Raw genomic sequence first — 14,369 nt, 5'->3', positions numbered from 1 at the left:
TCTCTGGCATTTGGACTGGTGCAGAGAGGTATGTGGAAACCATCTTTCCATGCCAAACCAGGCACTATCTGCTCTGGATGCTCAGCTGGGGCTGTGTAAAGCAGTAGATGCTTTGAATTCAAAAGTTATTCTTCCTTTCCTAACTCATTTCTTGATAGGTTTTTCTAGGAGCACTTTGAGGGCTTGTAAAACTAGGACAGTGCAAAAAGATCTCTCATGAGGTGTGCATTTCAGATACCTTCTGGTCCACAGACTTCCCAAAACATGGATATGGCCATGGTATTCAGTTTGTTTTGCTGGGATTCTTCTTGGATCGGCCTAACTGTCAGATTATCAGTTAAAATGGCCAGATTATTCTGCTCTGCTGAGTACTGTGGTGGCAATTTTGTGCTGGTGTGAGACTGTGATGCCCCGTGTGCTTGCCTTTGACCTCACTTGTCAGCCAGATGTTTCTAAGTTCTCTACACCATGTAATTTTCTTTGTAAATGCCTTCTTTTCAGTGCAGCCAATCTCATTGCATAGGACTCTGATTAATTTTATTCTGCAGTGCAGAGATCTTCTGCATATTGAGTAGTTGTGCAAGATGCAGTCTGGTCACAGGCATTGTAGTTTTTGAGTACCTGATTTTATTACAGCATATTGTGAAGCAGGTCTGTGTTGCTTGTTCCCTGTTTACTGCCAGGGTTTGGACAGGTAAGGGTTTCCTAAACAAAATAAGGGAAGAAAAGGGATCTTGCTGGATTTTTCTCGTTTGCCAGGTCTGATCTTTTCTTTTTGCATATGTGAGGTTTTTTGTGTTACAGTGGTGCCTTAACTCTCTATGATTCTGTTACTTTTGTAGCCATGATTTGTATGTTTCTGTATTTTGATAGGTTGATGTAACCAAGCTATCTGTAAAGGCTGGAAAACAGAGTACATTACCCTTGGCAGATTTTTGGGCTATCACAGGGTGACAGATTCAGACACTTGATGTAGCTCTAGCTTCTGCCCAGCACCTGCATTTTTCCATGTGGAAGTGTTTGAATGAACTGGCATTTGAGCCGCATGTTTTCTGTGTTAACCATGGTGTCATGGAATGAGGAGGCACAGGAGATGGATGAAAGAGGATTTAAAGCACACTTGTTTTGAGGCTGTGTTGAATTCTTGCTCCTTTGCTATTCTGCCTTGCCCCATGTGGGATCTATTATCACTTGCTCATCTTAAAGTTTTTAGTGTGCTTAGGAAACAAGTAGAGGAAATTCTGGCATGCAAGGTCAAGCAGTTTTACCTTTTACTGTTTGATTAAAGGATGATGATCAGCCTTTGGGTTTTGCTGTCCATTAGTTCATCCGTTCGTTACAGAAGCACTAGCAAAGTTAACCCAGTTGATTAAATCCTAGTTGATTACTACTGGATAATGCTGTTACATAAGCATACTTCCAGCATAGAATTTGTTTTCTTTTATGTTCAAAACTGCTTGTCTCCAACAGAGCTGACAAGTCCCTGAAGTCAGCTACTTTGTCTGGCCAGAGATGAAACCTGCTAACTGCAAACGAGAGAAAAGTGTACGCTAGTCAGCTTTGCCAAGGTACAGACACCATTTCCAAGTCAAGTTAGGAGATGATGAAAGTAAATGTCATTTCATTTTCTAGTCCTGATGGATCCTCCATTTCTTTAGATTATTTGTACAGAAGTGAATTCAGTATCTTCACAATAGAAAATCTTTGATAAGCTGGTAAGACTGATACCAATGTTGACAGGTGAATGAAAAAGAAGATAACTGTAAAATGTATATTATGAGAAATAGCTGCAGCTTTCCAGCTGCTGGTGAGAGCAATTGTATAGCTAGAAGTCCACAACTGTGCATATAATAGAAATCCTGGCAGTGCCAAGTGCTCAAGCAATTTATGTCACTAAGTGCTTGGATGTTTCCTATGCAGAGGTGCTTGATGGCTGTCTCACAACGGTTATTTTTGGCCAGCAGTATACCATTGGTTTTCATACTCAATGTATTACTTGAAGAAAAGGAAACTTGACTGATGATTTTGGAATTAAGCTCTTTGTGATTACAGAGCTCAGAGTCCAATGCCATTGTGAGAGGCAGCAGTGGCCTCTCTTTAGAAAAATGAGTGTTTGACAGAGGACAGTTTAGGCAGGTGGGTAACACCTCTGGGGCTCTTTAGTACAACCTCTAGTTTCAAGCAGAAAGAAATAGATCAAATTGCTCTGAGCCTTTTCCAGTGAAGTTTTGAATGATCTCTGAAGATGGAGATCTCACAGCCTCCCTGGGCCCCTGACACAGTTTTTGACCATCCTCATGGTGAAAAAGAAATGATACTTAATGAGAAACTCCCATGTTGCAGCTTGTGTCCAAAGCTTCTCTGCACACTTCTGAGCAAAGTCAGGCTCCATCTTCTCAGCACTCTTCTGTTAGGTGGCTCCTACCACCAGATAGATCCCCTCTGCCTCCTTCCTAAGGCTGAACAAACCCACTTTCTTTCAACATCCCATTTTCTACCACTGTCCTGGTAGCCATTGCTGGACTCGTGCTGTTACAGCAGTCTTAGTCTTGTACTGCAGAGGAAATGGCAAGAATTGGTATGGTAACAGTCATAAGAGTAACAATAATTGCCATGAGATTTATGATAATCTATGCAGTAAAAGTTTTTTCAGTGTTTTGGGTGGACTGTTAGCGATGAGACATCTCATCTATGGAGATGAATCACAAAATAGTTTTAGCATAAATTTAAAAGGTTAAATTATTAAACTCCTTTAGGGAGAAGAGTGGTTATTTGGTTCCTACATGTGAAAATGCAGGAAACATGGAGTCAGTTGTAAATCAAAAAAGTGCAACAATAATGCACATACTTCCTTCTTAACTATTTATTCAATTAGTTTCATCACTATATTGAAAGTACATTAGGAATATTTAGTAACTTAAGCAGAACATTGTAATGAATATTGGTTTCCAGTAGTTTGAAATCCATCTGTGTGGAAAAAAACACTTAAAAGAAGATCATAATTTAAAGTGCTGTGTAATGAAAGTTTTTAAATATTGACATGAGGATTTTAATCATACTTCTACAAGGAGATGAATATATATCCTAGGGTGGAAGGGTTTTCCAGATACTTGAACTTACTTTTATATGTGATGCTTGTTAATGATTGTAAATTCTAAGTTCCTTCAGAAGAAGGATGGGGAAGACCAGTATTATATAGGAAATTATTATGCTCACTTGAGTTTAAAGGAAGCAATAGAAAGAATATTTTTTTTCTATCTGTGAGCATTAAAACATTGATTTAACTGCATGCTTGTTAAAATAAATGCATGTGAAACAAGATGAAAAACATATTCTCTGAAAGTTTTCTCAGGTCAGACTTACTCCTCCAACAAACATTAGTTAGTTAAGAGGCCAAAACTCTTTCTAATCTCTTGCTCTGTTCCATTACTTGGAAGATAACTACTTTGGTTTAGTAATAGACAAATATGGATATTAGACTTTTTAAAGTATGAGCCTGTGCTCCTTTGTAGTATCAGAGAGGCTGTTCAGTGGAATAGTCTATCAAAGAAGCAAGTGTGATCTGGCAGTTAGCACAGTGAAATGGTTATGAGGTTTCCCATACTAAGTATATCTTGAAACCCCTCTTTTTTTTCTCCTTTTTATTCCTTTTCTAGCTTACGACATGCATTTCTGCACTCTGTGCTATGATTGTCATGCTTCAGGAGGTCATGTGTGAGGAAAGAGAGCTATTTCCTTCTTCCTTAAAGGAAAGTATGACAGTCCAATAATGTTGGCTCCATGGGAGGTTTAATAATCTCCTAGCACAATTGTTCTTGTGGGCTTCATAATTCTGATTGGCCTCAGGACCGGTCTGCAGGAATTCCAAAGGCACACCTGGCTGTCAGCCTCCATCTGCTACTTTAGCATGGCATGAATGCCTCTGAGAGCGAACAGTTGTAAGCTGGTGTCTCTTTTAGCTGAAAAATGAATAAAAGCCTCAGAAACGCAGAGGGGTTGATGCTGCAAGCATTTATCCCATCGTTATGACCAGCTGGATGTACATACACCAGCTCCAAATGTGGCCTTCTTCCTCTACACTATGTTATATTCTTTTTGTTTCATGCAGGAATTGCACAGTCTTCTCTCCCTCCCCTTTCTTCTTTTCCTGCTGTTCCTTGTGTTGCAGAATGGTCCATGGGAGAGCTGTTCCAGAAAAGCCTAAATTCTCAAGTTCCCTACAGGTCAGGCAGGAGCCCATTTTAGACTGGAAAGAAAGATTCAGGATAAAGTCAAGTCAGTTTTGAAATGTGGGTCATCAGGAACTGTCAGTCAGCTCACTATCTTAAAAACTTACAGTAAGCAGAAACTTGTCAGCTTAAACAGGCATGCAGTTCTCAAAGGTAATCAATCAAAAATGTAAATGCTTTTTCTTTCTGTAAAAAACTTTTGTGATCCAGAAAAAATAATGTTATGGAGGAAACTGATCTTTTTTAAAAAAGTTAAAAAAGTATATTCCTCAGGAATATACTTTAAATCAGAAGGGGCAGTACTCTAGTAGCATGGATGTGTTTTAAGTTACAAGTGTGTTGGACACTTATCACTCTTGTTTTGCTGAAATTATGGATTTGGATGTCCAGGTTCTCTTGTGTCAGAGGATTGGCTTTTAATGTTCTTGTCTGTAAGTTTACAGTAATAAAAAGCATGTAGTGTCCTGTCTATCAGTGCTTTGCAAGTATTTAAAACCACAAAAGCAAGTAAAAATTGGAGTGATTTACCCTTTTTACCGCACAGTAGTTCTCAATGCCAGTAGAAACAGTCATTGTTTTGGCTACTGCCTCAGTATCCATCTCCTGGTGCTCTGAAAGGCAAAACAAAGCAAAGTGGGACTCACAGTATGACTGTAAGTAAGCTAGGCTGGTCTGTGTGAATCTATACAGACTTAAAGGAGTCATGTCTGGGGTAAGTGTGGACCTGTGCTGTCCTGTCCCTCCTGTCAGAGACCTGAATAGATTGTCAGTTTGCTGAAGCACACAGGTATCACAAGCTTGTAAGGAAACATATCTGGTTCTTTCTGAGGTTATCCAGATACGTTGATTTTGTAGCCACAAATTTGATTTTGAGGCTGCCTTAACATCAGCAGGCAGCATTGCTATCCATATTGAGACCCATTGCAGGAAGATGTGTAAAACAGTTGAGACTTGCTGGTGATCCCTTCTTGGTAATGCCCAGGCCAGGACATGTACTACATCCAGACAGTGTCTCAAGGAGTTCCCTCAGAAAACCAAAAACCTATATATCAAAATCAACACTGAATGTGCAATGAATTTGGAGACAGTAGGAAACAGTGACACCCAGTATTCATAGGCACCCACAAGACATGGGCTTGGAATGTGAGAAAAAAGGATCAAAAAAGTGTGTGCAGGCTGCCTTGATGTATACTGAAGAGGGCAATTTCCTGATCTCAAAATACCTTTTCCTGACATCTTTTCCTGGCTGTGTGACATTCCTTGATGGTTTCAATGTGATCTTGCACACTCAGTCCTGAAACTGGTTAACGTCCTCAAGTTTGTGCCAGAGACATGAGGGATCTGCAGCCTGCTTATCCAAGCAGATATAGGTAAATACTAGGATCAGTTGGTTGACTGATTGGCTTGTTTTAAGCCTGTTCTTCCGAAAGGAGTAAGGGGTAGCCAAGGCCTCTGTCCCTCCAGTTCTGGTTACCTGCTTATAGTAGGAGAGAGAGCATGAATGCTCTGCTGTGGGATGCTTGTGGACCCTAGAGGGCAGACTCTTGAAACTTTTACCTAGAGCCCTGGGATGGAGCTACATGTTCCACAGCTATATGTATTGCTCTGGTTCTCCAGTAAGCAAGCTGCTGCTTTGTCTCCTGCTTCCCTCCAGGTACCTATTCTGTTACATCTTTCTGTCCCCAACAATTTTTGATGCCCCAGCCCTATGGTGCACACAATGAGAGCAATAGCAGGGTCCTGAGGGTGTTCCAGTGCAATTACTGATTACTGTATAGATTCATGTTCTTGATGTTTTTTAAACCAGGGAAGTATCAAACAATAAGCTTTGGTTTAAAAACTAATTCAAATCACTATTGTTCAAGTGCTACAAAGAAATGTGATGATACTCATCCCCTTCCCTGCTCAGAAACCCCACCAGGAACCAAATGTTCACCATCATGGTGTGCATCAACCTTTACCTTCTTAGCAGTAGTCTGCTGTTAGAGGAACATGTGAGTCATACTTCCCCTTTTATTAATACAGAGAGCACACCATCACAAATCCATTACAGGTCAGAATCAAAACCACAGTCTCCACTCACTCTGCATTATTTATTTTTCTGAGCATAGGTCCTGCCTGGCTGACACATGATGAAATGTAAATGTTCCAGCAGCACTATTGTACCATAGAGAATGAACCTAGAGGATTAGCTGAGTGTTGTGGATGGCTGGTTGGTTTTGATTTTGCCTGAATAGGCCTAGTTTGTACTAACACCGTGACAGAACTCGACATATGATTCCTTAGTTTATTATGAAATTGTTTTAATGGAGTTTTTCCACAAGCATCTTTCTTTTCTACATGCTTCTGATGATTAAAACCAGGGTTTCTCCATTTTGAAGTAGCATTAGTTTAGCTGTGTCAGGGTACACAGTGCTAATTGCCAACTGTAGTGGTGATGTGTAAAAGCCAGAATTTATGTGTTGGTTTAGCCTGGTGTCCACCAAGTCATAATATCACTCCCCCTCCTAAACTGGACAGGAGAGAGAGAGAAATATAACAAACAGTTCGTGAGTTAAGGACGGAGAGATCACTCAGCAACTACTATCACAGGCAAAACAGACTCAACTTAGGGAGAAAAAGGTTTGATTTATTAAAGGAACAATAAGAGCAGGGAGATGAGAAATAAAACTCTCTTAAAAACACCTCTCCCCATACCTCCCTCTTCCGAGGACTCCCTTTCCTTCCCCACCAGCGGTGCAGGAGATGGGAGTTGCAGTCAGTTCATTACAGATGGACTTTGATGATGCTTCTTCTCCGGGGAAGGCCTCATCACACTTCTCACTGCTCCACTGTGGGGTCCCTCCCCACGGGAGACAGTCCCTCACAAACTTCTCCAGTGTGAGTACTTCCTATGAGTCGCCCACCAGGAGAACAGTCCTTCAGGGACAGACTGTTCCAGCCTGGGTCCCTCATGGGATCACAAGTCCTGCCAGCAAACCTGCTCTGGCCTGGGCTCCTCCCCCATGGACTCCCAGGTCCTGCTAGGAACTTGCTCCAAAGTGAGCTTCCCACAGAATCACAGCTTCCTTCAGGCGTCCACCCGCTCCAGCATGGGGTCCTCCACAGGCTGCAAGTGGATCTCTGCTCCCTGGTGTCCTCCATGGAGCCTCCATGGTGTTACCTCCATCACAAATTGGCCAGGCCTGAGTCAGCTGCAGGGTCCAGCTTAGAATTGACGGGCCCTAACCCTGTGAGCTACACGGGAAGCTTCTGGCAACTCTTTGTTTAAAGAAACCACCTCTGTAGCCCCACCCCTGCTACCAAAAAACCTAGCCCAGGCTAAACCACTACAGTTTACTGAGTAAAGCTGGTGTAATGAGCCTAAGCATGCTGCCAGTTGGCATGCTGCCAGTTGGCTTGGGAAACCACGTGCTCATGCATACTACCTATGGTTTAGTTCAGAGATGGTGGTGGCTGTGGTGGTGTTGCACTGACATGATGCTGATAAGAACTTCCATTTGTCACACACTCACTTGTGCCCTGCATCAGTTTGAGGATTTGCTGATTGCTGACACCATTTTCCACTCATGGCTATTTCATAGGCAGTTTTCTTGTTGAGTATCAGTGCTCTCCTGAGCTACGAGACTGGGAAGTAGAAACACAATCAGTCTGCTCTGCAAAACTCCCTGCATGATGCCATTTACAGTTACGAACCTTTATTCAGAAATCATTTTTCTAAACATTGTGGTCACAGGAGTGTTATGTTCCATTCTGTATGCTTCTCTTTCTTTTCAGGGAAGGATCATGTTTGCAGATTTATTGGCTGTGGAAGAAATGAAAAATTTAATTATGTGGTCATGCAGCTTCAGGTGAGTTCTGTGCTTCCCATTTCCCCCCCACACTGTGGAGATGGTGTCACAGGGGGAGGATTGCAGTGAAAGAATTAAGACCAAATGCTGATGTAGAGACTTTGTTGTACATAGAAAGTGGATGGAATGGGAGACAGTGAGAAAGGGTGTTGTTGCTGTGGTATCCCTCGGGATAGCTCCGGTTGTCAAGATCTGCTAAAATATTTCATAGCTCTGCTTTTCTGTGTAAGAGGGCTTTCTGACAATTTTCTGGGGAAAGCACTCAATCCAGAATGCTTGCAGGAGCTACCCACAGTATCATGCAGGAGTGGCAGCTGTTTGAAATATGTCCTGCTGAGCAATGTGATGCAGCATTCAAAATATGTATCTTGTGTCAGAGCTCAGAGTGGGGTGGGAGCCAGTGGTGTTGTGAGCAGCACAGTGAAAGGGGAGTGATCTCTGGCTCCTTCATCTCTACCAAGCTCTGCAGTAGCTTGGCTTCTGCTGTGAAAGTGTTTTCTCCTGTTTGAACACTGCTGGTATTAAGTCAATATGAGTAAATACTTGGGTAGCTAGCACATGGAGACTGTACTGCTAGACAGCCAAATTACTCCTCTCAGAGTTAGCCAGCTGAAGTTTTACATGGATGTCTACACAAGCCACAGTAACAGCAGGAGCTGCAGAGACTTCTGCATGGTTCAGCATGAAACTTCACAAAAAACATATAGTTAGATATTCAGACACCAGATGTGGTGGTACTGTCATTAAAACAGCTTTTTTTTTTTCCTTTTTTCATGAAAGCAGTTTTCTTGTACAGCAAACAGTCACAGGAGAAGGAGTTGGAGTGGAACAAGTAGGAAGAGATGGCTGAGTCAAAAACACATGGAAGAAAGGCCTTTTAATGAGAGGGAGATTTTCTGTGGCTTGAGGGGAATACTTTCAAACTAAAGATGCTTCATTCTGACACAGTTCCTTGGAAGCTGGCCAGTTTCAGCATCTGACATAAGAGTTGACAGGGAACCTGTCCTGTCTTTCTCTTCTATGATCAGGGCTTTGCTGTGCTAAGTATTGTATGATTATACAGTACAAGCATACCTTTCCCCTGCAGAGCTTATAGCCCATGTCATGTTTCATTGTGTATAATTTGGGTGACAGAACATTCTGAAGGAAAGTGAGAGGGTTGAAGCATAAAGTAACGAGAAGTAAGCTGCTGCATAAACTGGGAGGTTATTTTTAATTAGTAAGTGGTGAATCGAGTAAAATAGACACTATTTTTACTGCCTTAATCTTTAGATGGCTTAGAGAACAGTCAAAGGTTGTTTTTAAATCAGCTTCTATAGAGTGTGGGTTTAACAGTAAGGAAGTGCTGGGCTCGTACAGTCTGTCTCATACACTGCTGTCCATGCTGTGCCTATTTTCCCAAATAGTGCATCAGCTGATTTCCCAAGATAACAGTCTGGTATCTTCTTATCAGCAAATACATCACTTTAAAGTTCAAATGAAGTATTGGAAGGTCATATACAAGAAATGAAGCACACATAAGGCAATCACCTCTCTGATTAGCATTAGCAGTTCTGATTAGCAACTGTAAAATACTGTACTTCAGCATGATGGTTTAAGTGTTATTGATTGTTTCAGGGACGAAATCTTGCAGATCTCAGAAGAAGTCAACCTCGAGGGACTTTCACGCTGAGCACAACGCTGCGATTAGGCAAACAGATTCTGGAGTCAATAGAAGCCATTCACTCTGTGGGATTCCTGCATCGTGACATCAAGCCTGTATGTTGTTTTGGAAATTGTCCTTTCAGTTCTATTTCCAGTCAATAAAGACAGTCTGAATATGGGCAGATCTCAGTGGAGGCATTTAGGTTTCCTTGAATTGTCTGGCAGTGGCTGTTTTCTGTAAGTACAGAATAGTAATATAGTAGTATCATTTTTTAAAGTTCATAGCAAATTAGTTTTTATCAGCTGCTTCATGGTGGGTATAGTAGCTATCAGTCATACTTGTACCAGTCAAGATCACATGACAAAGCAACTTGATTTTGAGCAATCATTTGGAGTTCAACCAATTATTACTATAAAAGAGTTCAAATGCGTCTTGCTCCATGACCCTTCACTTGAATGAATGCTATTTCCTGTGTTTAATTTAGCTAAATAAGCCTCTTAATCTTTTCTGAGCAATTGCCAAAAAAATTGGAACACACTTTCCAGTGTTGGAAACACAGTCACAACGTTAGTCATTTGCCTAGGTGAGGCTCAAGTGGAAGACAGCTATCTTCCTACAGGTCTTCACTACTTGACTTGAACACTTGTTTTTACACTGTCCCTGAGACCATCCTCCTTCCAGCAAAAATCACTTGCTCCTTTTAAAATCAGATAGTTTTGTTTGACCAAATTCATCTGAAAATCAGTCATTAATGTGACTGGCCACAAATCCTTTAGCAGCCATCCAGTACAGTAAAGCGTATGACTTTTAGATGAGGGTTAAAAAAGAGCCGCTCCATTTGCTCATTGTCAGTTTATTTACTAGGAACTAAGCACAATAGTTTTTAGATGTTTGACTATTCTGATGAATGGAAGTAATGCAGTACACTGGATGGGGATTCTGAGAGTCAGGGCAGAATAATGCGTGCTAGCAGCTAAACCACAAACAGAAGCATTTGTCTGTAGTAACTCCAGCTCGTTACACAACTGATTGAACTCTCACTGCAGAGCTAGTGGTGTTAAATGTAGCTCTTTCTTATGGCAGCTGAAATTTAGCTAAGCTAATGTGAATTTTATTTATTTCGAGACTCCACAGTCACTTACCTGCAAAGTGAACTTCTTAACATGGCAGCGATTTTCTAATCATGACATTTGTGTTTCATCTTAAAATTCTTCTCTTTGGCTTCTGTTTCCACCCAAGGCATGTGGGGCTGTGTGACACAGTTTTGGTAACAATTGGGCCACTCTTTCCCAAATTGCTGGTATCAAATTGATTTCTTTCTTTCTTTCTTTGTCTAGTCCAATTTTGCCATGGGCCGCTTACCTTCAACATACAGGAAGTGCTACATGTTAGACTTTGGTCTGGCTCGTCAGTATACCAACACTACTGGTGAAGTCCGGCCAGTAAGTAAACTTCCACTAATTATTTTTTTCCACTTCTGCAACTGCTTAGGCATGGGAAGGTTTTGTGATTTTTTAATTTGGTTTGTGGTTGTTATGCTTGGTCATTATATTGGACTGCATTTTCCGCAAGGTGAGAAGCAGCAGGTGACTTCAGCTGAGTTGGGAATCTAAGAAGGGATGCTTGCTTTTGTCTTACAAGGTTTGTAGCTTTTTTTTTTCTTTTTTTTTTTTTTCTTTGAGGATAATTGTGTTTTCCACAGGTTTGGAGTACTTGCTGTGTACATTATAGCCAAGCAAAGAGGCCGCGCTGGCCATGTGACTTCTGTACTCCCAGAGGACTGGTCTAGTTCAGTTCTCTGCAATGCAGGGAACCAGGTCGGTGCGTTCTTGAAGGTTTTTTGTGAAAAAAAGATGCTAGAAGTTAGAGGCTTGACCCTCTGAGGCTGAGCTTATTATGAACTGCAACCTGTAATGCTGTTCTCAACCTTGCCTGGATTTGATTTTGTGTATATTGCACCCTGTCCAGGATGTCCAGGATTACTCTCTTAGCATGAGTAATTCAAGGGGCGTAACTTGCACTATGTGACGTGTTATCTTCAGTCCACTTACCAGCACTGCGTTATCAAGAGTCACTCATAAGGATGCATTAAGCTTCAGATGCTCTAGGTATCAATCAGAACATTCCTAGATTTATTTCAGAGTACACTGTAAGCAGGGAGGGCTCACGCAATCCCTCTGTTTGTTATGCCAGGCTTATACTTTTTGGTCTGCTCATCTTTTTCATCTGCAAGATCATTGTTGTTGCGGAATATGTTAACAGCGTGAGAGCTGAATTAAGAGACTCTGTAGTGCAGGATACAGTTAGGGAGTGGGAAGAAAGCAAAGATCATCGAGCAGATTTTGTGTCTTCAGCACATGAACACAGCTGGGGGATTTTTCTATTTTTTCTTCTTTTTTATAAGTCTTTCCAGTTGGACATTGCAAGCTTTTTCTTGTTTGCTGTGGATGGGGAGCAGGTCCAAATTTTGTGTCTGCATCTTATTCTTAAAAAGACACACACTATGTACTACTGGTCTTCCTTGTCATTGCTGTTTAGTATGGGGATAACCTTTCTCCATATTGGCCTTTTCAAAATGCACCTCACTCCTTTCCTCTTTCTACAGTCAGAGTTCAAGCCCATTACGAATTGAAACTGGCATTTGATTTTCTGCAAAATTTCTTCATTGCTTCAATAAAGCAACTATGGTTTTGTCAGTATTTCAAGTGCCATTGATTGAACACTGTTTTTTCTTTACAATTAAAGAAACTTAATTTTTCTAGATGTCTCTTCTTTTGGATCCTCTCTTCTCTTCCTTTCTTCCACTAATTTAAAATTACTTCTATTTTGCTGGATCCTTGGAGAATACTCCCAAGCCCTGGTTTTGGAAACAGCACTACATCCAGCCCTGACATTTTTCAGAGCAAAGGCTTCTTCAGCTATGTCTTGCAAGCTATGTCCTGCTTGGGTTGGTATGGGTGAGGTGAGGCTTTGTTAGAACGCAGGACACTGAGGTCTGTCTTAATTTTGGTCATTCTGGTGGTGGCTTGCTTGCTTGCTACAGATGGTTCTCGTAGAAGCTCTAATGATACTTTATCTTTTTCTGAAGAAGAGATCCCCAGAGGGGTGGGAGAATGCTCTGCTGAAAGTGCTAACAAGTCTCAGTTTGTTCAGAGTGTGGGAGAATCATATGGGGTAAAGTCTCATATACCTAGTATGCCATACTTCAGGTGGTGAGGCTTTTTGACCAAAAAAATGATGCAATAAAAAAAATACATCAATATTTACTTCAATCCCTTTTAACACGATGTTATGGGCCATTTGATTCATTTATGTCCTTGCTGCCTGAGTCCGCTGTTGAGTCGCACTTCCGGGACTGAGCCATTTGCCTGGAGAAGCATGGTGTGATTGCTGCCCAAATAATGCGCTGAGGAGTAGAAGGGAAATGGAGGTGAAGGGCAGGATGGAGACAAGTGAAATTAGATTTTTTTTCTGTGGATTTTTTTTTCTTATTTTAATGAAGAACTTTGTCTTTTATTTCACTAAAGAGATGAGCCAGTAAGGTAGATTCTTCTTTTTCTGTTGTATTTCAGTTCCTTTGGGAATTGTGTTTCTCATGAACAGATTTATAACATGATCATCCTGAGACTAGTTCTTTTCTGATTTTGTTCTGAGGTACAATACACAAGCTAAGTAGGGGAAGGAGCTCTCTTCTTTCTAAAAGCATGTCTGAATTTTGCTTTCAATCGTATTTATTTGTTAACAGACATTTTATGCTCAAGTAGATTCTCTATGGTTTCCTACAGTTTCAGAAACATTGCCGTGCTTTTATAATAAGTAAATTAAAAGTACTTGCTGTTTTTACATCCTCTGAAATTCACAATCTCAGTCTTGCTTGTCAGCTTTTCAGAAAGACTCTGAATTGCCAGTAATAGAGAAAATGAGCCTGGCCTTTAGGATGCCATGGTTTTCTTTTGTTTTTTTTAACTTACCTTTTTGCTTCCTTATTTTTGGTCATTTCTATTTTGAAAACACCTTTGATTTTGAAAAAAGGAAAAGCCATTGACCCTGTGGAACAAAGTCCTCTAGAAGGCTGTGTTCACATTGATTGATTGATTGATTGATTATGTGCAATTCATTGGTGCCAAACAGTATGATTTTTATTCTTTATTTATATGAAAGGACAAGGAGCTCCTTAGTAGGTATATAGTGTAGTCTGTCACTAAAAAAGTTTCATTCTGATAATCCATGCAATGATTAAAGCTTTGAGGTGGGATTATTTCTACTTTCCATAGTCATCTTTGATCATTAGTTACTCCGTCCTCAGCTGTTACCACTCTGGCTTTTCAGAGCCTCTTTCAAAGGATTCCACAGTATCTTTTACCTATGAAGCTGTTACTCTGCTAAGCTTCTGAGGAGTATTTATTTGGTTTGTATGTTTTCTACAGAGAATATCCACTTGACAACTCAATTGCTTAGCATTTGTAAAATTATGGGCCACTTAAGCTGGTTTAACTAAATCCAAATTTACTCTGAATCTGAATTTATTCTGTGATCCTAGGAAACCAAAATTACTCTACTTACTGTGGGATGCTAGTGTTAGCACAAATGCCACTATCTGGAGATGAGCTATTGTTGCACAGATTTGCTTTCATGGGACCATGG

General features: G+C 40.8%; 1 protein-coding gene across 1 annotated transcript in view; it reads left to right on the top strand.

Moving 5' to 3' along the window:
* The window catches only part of TTBK1 (tau tubulin kinase 1), a 107,831-nt gene that overhangs the window by 32,523 nt on the left and 60,939 nt on the right, over positions 1-14,369 (top strand). The window contains exons 4-6 of the mRNA XM_061990866.1: positions 8,007-8,080; positions 9,698-9,838; positions 11,063-11,167. Of these exons, the coding sequence (XP_061846850.1) occupies positions 8,007-8,080; positions 9,698-9,838; positions 11,063-11,167 (320 nt within the window). The remainder of the gene's footprint in view (positions 1-8,006; positions 8,081-9,697; positions 9,839-11,062; positions 11,168-14,369) is intronic.

Source organism: Colius striatus, chromosome 2 (genome assembly GCF_028858725.1).
Source record: "Colius striatus isolate bColStr4 chromosome 2, bColStr4.1.hap1, whole genome shotgun sequence".
NCBI lineage: Eukaryota > Metazoa > Chordata > Aves > Coliiformes > Coliidae > Colius > Colius striatus.
The sequence above is the reverse complement of the archived record's forward strand: the minus strand, read 5'-3'. Positions and strand labels throughout refer to the sequence as shown.